The sequence below is a fragment of the Sturnus vulgaris genome, chromosome 13 (genome assembly GCF_052056855.1).
Source record: "Sturnus vulgaris isolate bStuVul1 chromosome 13, bStuVul1.hap1, whole genome shotgun sequence".
NCBI classification, from domain to species: Eukaryota; Metazoa; Chordata; class Aves; order Passeriformes; family Sturnidae; genus Sturnus; species Sturnus vulgaris.
The window spans coordinates 7928144-7937566 of NC_142255.1; the positions used below are offsets into that span (position 1 = coordinate 7928144).

At 40.1% G+C, this 9423-nt stretch overlaps 1 protein-coding gene across 1 annotated transcript; it reads left to right on the top strand.

Annotated features, from left to right (window-relative positions):
* Positions 1-115: 115 nt before the first annotated feature.
* Positions 116-6768, top strand: RSL24D1 (ribosomal L24 domain containing 1). The gene is made up of 6 exons (XM_014874133.2): positions 116-258; positions 2012-2125; positions 3681-3753; positions 4473-4536; positions 4978-5063; positions 6352-6768. The coding sequence occupies exons 1-6, from the start codon at positions 178-180 to the stop codon at positions 6423-6425; spliced, it is 492 nt and encodes a 163-aa protein (XP_014729619.1). The 5' UTR covers positions 116-177; the 3' UTR covers positions 6426-6768.
* The last annotated feature ends 2655 nt before the right edge of the window (positions 6769-9423 follow it).

Below are 9423 nucleotides of genomic sequence, written 5' to 3' on the forward strand. Positions count from 1 at the left end.
CCCTGGAACACAACTTTTCCTTTATAAACAGAAGCCAGGGCTTCGTGCCCGGGCGGGCCCGGTGAGGGCGGGCGCGGTGCGCGGCGGGGCCGGCAGGGGGCGCGGCGGCGCCCGCCCCGCGCCGCCGCCTCCGGTCAGCTGGGCCGCGCTTCCGCCCGCGCCGCCGCCGCCGCCGCCATGCGCATCGAGAAGTGCTACTTCTGCTCGGGGCCCATCTACCCGGGACATGGCGTCATGTTCGTGCGCAACGACTGCAAGGTACCGCCCGACCGCGCCGGCTCCGCTCTCCCCGCCGCGCTCCCGGCCGCTCCCTGCGCCGGCCCGGCCTGTGCCGGCGGGCCCCAGAGGGACTCGGTGTCACCGGGCGCGCCTCACGCAGGGCGCTCACAGCCGGAACCCCTGTCCCGGGGCAGGGCCCGCACCCACCGCCCGGCTGTGTGGGCGGGCGGGAGCCCGAGATGAGCGCAGATGGTCAGAGCACGGTGCTGAGAACACGGAGGTTGTGGGTTCGACCCCTGTACGGGCCATTTGCTTAAGGGCTGGAGTTCTCGGTGTCCGTGAGTCCGTTCCAAGTGTGACTAGTCTGTGAATGTGCGAAATTCGTGTCCTGTTGATACTGAAATACAAGAACCTGTAGCGATACAGTAATTTGACAGCTGCTGTGGCCGTCGGCAAGAGTGGGGGCTGAAGTATTTGCTTTCAGTTTTTAGTAAGAAATGATACACTTGGCAGAGCAACACAGAATCCTCAGCCTTTAATTTTGAGCCTTTGGCAGCAGGTGGGCGTTGTGCCCGGGGCAGTGCGGGTTGCAGACCCGCAGGCGGGCGCTGAGGGCCCGCGTGTCGGTGGCGGGGCCCCGGGAGCCGATGTGACGGGCCCGGCTGGGGCTGTCACAACATGGCACGGCCCTGTGCCGGGCTGACACGGCTGTACTCGAATGCTCTGTATCGTTCCCGGCCGCTGCCCGCTCCGCGTCCTTGCTGCCGCCGTCGGAGCCCCCGGCGGGAAGCGAAGCCTGCACAAATCGCTTCGTGCCCGGGCACAGACGTCAGAACGGGTCGTGCATGAGGCACAGCGCCGGCGGCTCGGGGGATCCGCGCTGACACGGGCTGTGTGCTCACCGCGGCCACCAGCCGCGTGTCTGTGGAAAGAGGAGTTGTGAACAGATAATCCGAATACAAGGGCAGGTGGGCCTTAGTTGAGGTGAAAAAACGTGGTAGAAGAGTGTGAAAGAAAAAAAACTATTCGAAGATGATTACCGTAATTAAAAGTTTCATATTTTCTATTAATTTATTTTAGAATTGACTATTGGATGGAAAGGAGGGTATGGCTGTAAGAAAACAAGGTTTTCAAAACCTCATGATTAACGATTCTGACAGTTTTTAAGTGAAGAGTCTGATATTCTGTAGAATATGTAGAAAAATAGGGAAAAAAGAAAAAGGCCAATTAAAACGTTTTGTCATATGCTTTAACAGCTTTCAGTAAATTCAGTCCAGGACTTAAATAATGTGCTTAGAACTCCTGCTGGGTAATCTTTGGGGCTTAAGGCTGCATCGCTGAAAACAGACGTTTTTGTGTGTGTGATGCATTCGGTTTGAGAGATGTGAGGATTCTTTGTTGTTCTCAGGATGGTGCTGTATCTAAAGGTGCTGGCAGCTGTAGAAAATTGTTTATTCATACTACAGGTTTGGTTTTATGGTTAATTTTGCAGATGATAATTCTCAAAACTCAGGTGTATTTTATGTATAATCAGCTTATTTGTAAGTACTTGTGCTTAACCCTGGCAGCTGTGAAAATTGCTTTATAATGAAAAAACAATATTAATGGTTGAAATTATTTTTGTTAATAGCTGTATTTTCTATAAAAATACCAGCATTTGGAAGCTGAACGTAATTTCTATTCTATTGTAGCAGTATTATTAGAGTAACCTCAGTGTTTGATACCACACTTGCAGCGGGGCACAAATAACATGATTTGACTAAGATTTTTCTTCTTTATCACCCTCTTCAAGATATTTAGATTCTGCAAATCAAAATGCCACAGAAACTTTAAAAAGAAGAGAAATCCCAGAAAGATGAGATGGACTAAAGCATTCCGTAAAGCAGCTGGCAAAGAACTGACAGTGGTAAGAAGCTGAACTGGTTCACACTTTACATTATTAGCACACTGAACTGGCTCCTCCTGTAGCACACAGGCTGGGCTGGGTGGCTTAAAGCATTGACATTTAATGAAATGAGCTGGGGAGAAGAAGGATTGTGGAGGAGAATGTGAGAATTTCTTCAGAGTGAGCAGTTCATTCAGCTTGATGAAAATGTGGATCTTCCCCCTTTGGGCTGGAAGCCAGTGTATCAGGTGTCTGTGCTGGTAACACGTGGGGGCTCCCAAGTCCAAGGCATTTTTCCCACCAATAAATCCTCCACTCTCTGTACATAAACAATTGGTAGTTGTACTTCTGCACAAATAATCTGAGTTACCAGATACCTCAGGAAGTCTCTGTAGACCCCTTAAATATTTACCTGTGCAGTCTCTTTAAAGCTTACAATGGGTAGGAAAAAGGAAAGCTTTTGCATAGATAGGAATGTTTGAAAAACAATATGAGACCTCAAATGCAATTTCAAAACGAAGTTGCTTCAGTGATAAAAGTATTAAACGTTCACATTTGGTGGGACTGTTTTCAAATAATTTAAGGATTACTGTGACTTACTTACCTATTTTTTACAGAATATTCAAGGTTTAGTAAGCTTTTTGACACAGTGATTTCCTGCCTTCTGTGGGTCTTTCAAGGGAAAGAATGTGTTTTTATTTTTTAATGTGACTCTGAAAACCATGACTAATTAGCATCTTCACTAATTGTGTTTCTTGCTTTTGAGTTGTTTCTGACTGTGTTGAATTACCTTTTTGAAAATAGCTGAATTTAAAATTATACATGTCTAAATAGGTGACAATATGTTCAAATTTTGAGATACATAATGTATTTTAAGAATAAAGCCAATATATGAACATAGTACTATGTAACTCAGCTTTATATCAACAAAAAACAACCTTTGGGCAGGGAGAAGTCCTCAGCTAAAACCTGACGTAAAGCTAAGTGTCCCTGGTAAACAAAAGATCAGGAAACTGCTTTTTCATCTTCAGCTCATGGGGATGTTGGGGGATGGCAGCTGTCCCAAATGCCAGAGTTATCGATTGAAATATTTCACGATTTCAAATTAGATTGTTTCACTATTCTTAAATGATATAGTGGTTGGGGTTTTTCTTGAAACCATTTCAAAATTACAAGCTGTTGAATAGAACTTATTTGTGCTGCAATAAATGCTTTTGAATCTACAGGTTCTCAATTTCGCCTTCCACCTGTCTAATCTACTCTGTATTTCCTATTCCACATGGGTTTTCTCTGTTCCTTTTGTCTTGCTAAATAGAAAATAGCTGAGGGAGATTTTGTGGTAAATAGTTTTCTTCAGACAAATCACCGTGGCTCTTGACACTTTGAGGTCAAACACTCGACTCAATTTCCTTCTCATATTTATTTATAATTATTGTTCAAGTCTATGAACTGAGCTTCTGAAAGGGGGGGAAAAATTCCATAAAATATTCAGTTGTATGAATGACTGCTACAGTAAGAATGTATTGATCTAAATAAACTTCTGCATATAGTCTGTATTTGCTTTTTCTTGATACAGGATAATTCATTTGAATTTGAAAAACGTAGGAACGAACCAGTGAAATACCAGAGAGAGTTGTGGAACAAGACTGGTGAGTCATTATAGGAAAAAAAACCAAGAGATTAATATTTTACTTATCATGAATGTGTTTTCAAAAGACATCTTAGAGTATTGACAGCCAGTAGTGATTGTGTTTGAAATTCCTGAAATCATGACCAAATTCTTAGTGTGTGGAGGAGGTTTGAGTTGTAAACAGGTGTGGAGTTTCACATGATGATTTTTTTCAGAAACTGGTTTGAAAATGAGGACCAGAAGTCCTTTATTTTGAATTGTCATCTTCAAAACCCCTTAGTGGTTTTCCAGCTTTTTAAGAGGCTCACAGTGTAAGCCTTTTACACTGATGCAGTTGTTTCTGTGTTTTTGCTCACTCCACTTCAGTTTGTTTCATAGAACCAATTGCCATAGACTAGGAGAACTATTCATGTGTCTAAATGCCACAGAGGAGAAGGTGGTAATTCAATCTTTTTTCAAGTGGAGTCTTTTGCAGTGATGGTTAACTATAGAAATTATGTGGTGGCACAAAAGTGGAAGCATAAATAAGTTGTAAAATACAAGTAATCACAGTTGCTACCCAGAGCATTCCCTTATCCTGCTCTTTGGAGAAGGAATAGTTTCTTCTATATAGTGTAAGAGTTGCCTCTGGTATTTAGGTATTATGGAAGTACTGGCAAGACCTGCCTTACAAAAATAGCATGGGTTTTCTCTTGCAGGGATTTAAGCACATCTAAAACAATTTCTGCTTTATTTCAGTGGATGCAATGAAGAGAGTGGAGGAAATAAAGCAAAAACGCCAAGCCAGATTTATTATGAACAGGTGAGGATTATTTGTGTGAACCCCTTGTATATATGTGTTGGACAACTTTTCCAGAAATGGGATGATCCAGTTTTAATGAGTAATTTGCTTTATATATACACAGTCATCTAAGGGATGGGGTAAAATAACACTGAGTGGGCTCTACCCTGTGTTACTGGCTGTCCAAGGAAATGTAGCTTTTGGACACTCAAGGGTAATAGCTGTAATGTAGTACTTGTTTTTATAGAGTCTTAAAAAATAGGAGTTGGTACAGTGCTGCATTTTTTGTGGTTTTGCATCTAGTATTTTCTTGAATTGGTTTTCAAATACTTTTTATCTTTATTTCCTCATAATCATAGTTATTTACAGCCTGTATGTACCTGTAGCTAAAGATCATGCATTAAAATGAGAGCATACATCTCCTCTTTGAAGATAATTAAATCTAATTTTCCCCTTTCCCAGACTGAAGAAGAGCAAAGAGTTGCAGAAGGCAGAAGACATCAAAGAAGTCAAACAGAATATCCACCTTCTTCGTGCTCCCCATGCAGGTAAAAACTTGATTTACTGGTTTGCCTATACAATTTTAGGATGAATGACTCATTCTATCAATCAGATCAATAATCCTGTACATGTGTCTTACATTTAATTTGTCTGTTGAATATGGAGAATAGTTCTTGCCACTAAATGTAAGCAGCGTCTTTGTTCTGAATCAAATATACCTTTTTATTTATCTAGTCCTGCATTCAACCTTTCTCTTCCTTATTTTGAGTGTTTTAAATTGTACTCAATACCTGGTGCTCCATGAACTGCATGTTTGTTTATCCAATACATTTATGTAAGTCTTCCCTTTGAACTGGTTAGTTGAACTTGACTCTACCACTGAATGATATAAAACACAGTAGTTCAATTTTGCTGCTTGAATTTGTCAGTTGGTTGTGTAGAACTTACATGCAAATACTGTTCCTGCAGTAAAGTCACATTTTAAATAAATTATTTACTTTAAAAATACACTTAACGAAGTAGAGTAATGAAGATAAGTTGCAAAGATTTCCATTAGCTCTTGTTTTATACAAATTACCGGTGATTTTGTTTCTTCTTTATTATATATCAATAAGAAGTCTGTTCTATGGATTTTCTTAGGTTTTTGTCAGGATATATTTAAACTTCGGTTTTATTTGTCTAGTATGTCCCATCCTTCCTTTTTTTTTTTTGAGGAAAGTTAAAAGATAGTAATTCAAAAGAATAAACTCAAGTGTTTATTTCTATGTTTGGCTTTGCTTGTATTCAGTGAATGATGCACAGCACTGTGTGGTACATTTGTTGGTCAAACACCTTATTGGTGTTCTGGAATTCTGACTGGGCAGAGAGCAGAATCAAATCTAAATCTTGGATTTTTCTTTTACTTTGTTTTTCTTTTTGGTCATCTTACTGAGAGTTAACATTCTTGCTGTCCAACACAGCATTCAGGAGGGCTTAAATCTTCATTTAAAAACTAATGTGAGGAGGCCACTGACCTGTAATAAGTAGTGAATTTTTGTAGTCCTTTGCAAGGTTCTGCCAGGTATTGGCAGCTGTATCCGTTTGTCATAGCAGATGAAAACATGGCTTTGACTGCATTTTAGATTTTGCATAAAAACAGCTTTTCTGCTGAAACAAGTTTTGGGAGGTGATGGAAGTTGGCAGTAAATACCTTTGAGCTTGATGGATTTGCTTGTAAATAGCTCTTCAAGCAATATATTTAGGCTGTTTCACCTGGAATAGATGCATGTATTGTTCAAAGAAAAACAGTTATTTGGTTTTAGAGAAACATGTTGAATTTGACTTGTTTTTTTGAAGGTACACCAAAACAGCTGGAGGACAAAATGGTGCAGAAGCTACAAGAGGATGTGCCTATGGAAGAAGACTCTTAAAGTGTTTTTATTTGCTATTTATATCTCTTCAGCAGTTAACAGTTCCTTACTGCCTCACCTGACATCATTCAGAAATGTGCTTACAATTGAAGAAAAGTACATTTTAATGAATAGTGGTAATTTACAATTGAAATTATTTTTTAAATGAAAAAACCAGGATGGATACTAGTTTGGGCAGTATTTAAAATTGTGCAGTTTCAGAAAACCTTGTCAGCAGGATGGAGAACGAGGCATTATTGTTTGAGATACCATGTGCTCCTTGGAAAGTTACACTTTTTCTAGATTACTTCTCCACGTTCATGCAAATAATTAAATAACAGATAATAAAAGATGCTGGCCCTGAGCTTTTCTTATTTGTTTGTTATTCTTTCATAGTGGTAAAAGCAGATAAAAATAAATGTTAATTATTACAATGTTGGACAGTATGTATTAATTTTCATCAGTCCAGTGTGGTCCAGATTTATTTTCATTCTTGTCCCGGGGAAAATTTTTCAATTTGATGAATATAGAATTGTTTTATCTCTTTTTTAAGTCAGCCAGCCCAGGATTCCATTGCAGTTGACATTTGGCAAAGGTAATGTTGATGCAGGACTTGGGTTTGGAAAATAGTAATGGTGTTATCACCTAGTCTGGAGCTGGCCCTGCTTTCATCCTCACCTACCAAAATTCAAATCTAATGTCTAATCAGGCAGATGGAGATGCTCAATAAATCACACTTGAGACTGTTCTTACCTGACTTCCAGGATTATTTTGATGGAAAAGATGCTGCTAAATCACAAACATTTTGCATATTTTGGTGGTACTTATTCAGTGTGTCAGCACTGAGATAGTTTTAAACTGCCAGCAGTTTATTGCAACAGTGTGAGCTAAGAAAGCTTTCAAAGGCATTTATAGTATTTACTGTCATATTATGCTAGTTATCCTCAAAAATGATAATTTGTAGTTCTATTCCAAACTTGGATGTGTACTATAGCAATCACTGGAAAACCTTGTACCTACCACCTATATGTGTATTGTGTAGTTGAGGGAAGAATCATATTTAAACTTACATAAGGGTCTTGGGGAGTGTGTGCTCTAGGCAGACATTGTACTCAGTTTTTTATCTCCTGATTTATGAGTTATGTTCAGATATTTAGAAAATTACATATTTTAGTGAGAATTCTAGTAATTAAATTAGAATTCCTTATTATAATGAAATTGAAAAATTGCCATCATTTAAAATTTGCTGTTAAGGTGATGGCTGATAGCATTTTATGTGGCCAATGTTAGTATTTCCCCTGCAAACTGTAATATAAATACCATCTGAAAAGCATATGGGAAGTTGGCCAGAAAACATGTGTCAATGAGATGAAATCACTAAGATGGTGCAGTATAAATTCAGTGTATATGTGCTTTATGTACACCAAGATGCTTGGGCTTGTGGAGGGAGATAGTCACAGCATGTTAAGCCTCACATTAACATACTAATTAACATCTCACTCAGGAAATGTGATGCTTTTTGAATGGCCTTTTCTATTGTATTTGATGTCCTTAATCCTTGAGGTGGGATACTTCATCTAAAAATCGTATTACATACAATTTTTTTATTTGCTAAATTTTAAAGATAGGATGTTCAGCAAGTGCTGAGTTGTAATTTTCTCTAAAAATAGGGAAGTAAATCTGTACAAAGCAGACATAAATGATGAACCCGATTGAGTGTTAATTAGTATTTATATAAAATATTTTACTTACTCTGAGTTTGACATTAAATAATTATTACATAATATCTGTAGTTGTTCTGTTCACCTATCTTTAGAGGAATGGCAATAATTAACTGCTTTGTGTGCTCTATAGAAATGTATCTTTCCTATGAAGTTTTGTATGTGAAGTCATTGTGCAGCAGCTAAGAGTCATTTGAGGAGGCTGCTACAGCCATAAATCCTGAACACTACCAGCCGTGTGAGTTGCTCAGCCTGTGTGCCTCAGTACTGGTGGAATTGCAAGCAAGGGCTGTGGAAGTTAATCCTGAGTTATCCCTCTGCCAGATGTGCCATTTCTGTGGGAAGCAGACTTGCAGCTGGCTGGTTTTACCTTGTAGTAGGTAGTTGAGCTTAAAAAGTTGGTCACGAGTAACATGCTTGCAGCACCTGGTCAGAAGTTGCCCTTGTGATTTTTATTTTATTTTTTTAAAATGTAATTGCTGTGGTGCCCTGTTCTCTTGTCTGTCAACTGGAGCACAAGATGAGGGGGGAAGAGCTGCAGCTGAAAAAGGTGGGGCTGGTGATTATTCTGCACATCTCTGCATAACCCACTGCATGCAGAGACCTTCATGGGGAGCTGCTGAGCTGCAGAGGAGTGGTGGTTTTCTTTTAGGAGGCTGGCTGTCCAACCACATTTCTAATAGAAATTGTTATTATTCAAGTCGTTTTGGTGGAGATCTATTTTGTTTACCTGCTTAGGATGAGAATTTCTTTAGATTTTTGCATTTTGTTTACAAGACTTAGAAAACATCCAACTGAGCAGTATCCTGGTGGTCATGGATCAATACTGCCAAATAAGAGGAAGGAAACACGTTCCTCTTTGTGCTTGAACAGCTCTAGGTCTAGAACCAGGGGAGTTTGGGGATAGGCAAACGGGGAGCCCTCATCTGCCTCCTGTGTGTGGGGCTGAGCTGTGCCCAGTCCCTGGGGAGGCAGGACCTGCCATTGCTACCCAAGAGCAAATTGGGGAGGGGGCATTTATGAGCAGCACGTTGTTATGCAGAAGAGATGTGATTTAGTGTCATGCAGCCAAATCACCAGTCCTGTCTGTGCCGAGATCGGGTAGGAGCAGAGCACAAGGTGCCTATGAGAACAGACTTACGAGACAGATGATGACGATGGTGTGTGAATATTTAATCAGAAGAATTATTTATGAATAACTGGTACTGCTAAATTCCATTATACAGTTTGTCTTCTTGGCATTTACCAGATCTAACAAACTATTCCCATTTTGTGTTTGTACTTTATGCTGTCAGGAA

Coding starts and splice junctions, on each gene's coding strand:
- RSL24D1 (XM_014874133.2), top strand. CDS start 178: ATGCGCATCGAGAAGTGCTACTTCTGCTCGGGGCCCATCTACCCGGGA. Junction 259..2,011: donor TCGTGCGCAACGACTGCAAG/GTACCGCCCGAC, acceptor ACCCTCTTCAAG/ATATTTAGATTCTGCAAATC. Junction 5,064..6,351: donor TCTTCGTGCTCCCCATGCAG/GTAAAAACTTGA, acceptor GTTTTTTTGAAG/GTACACCAAAACAGCTGGAG.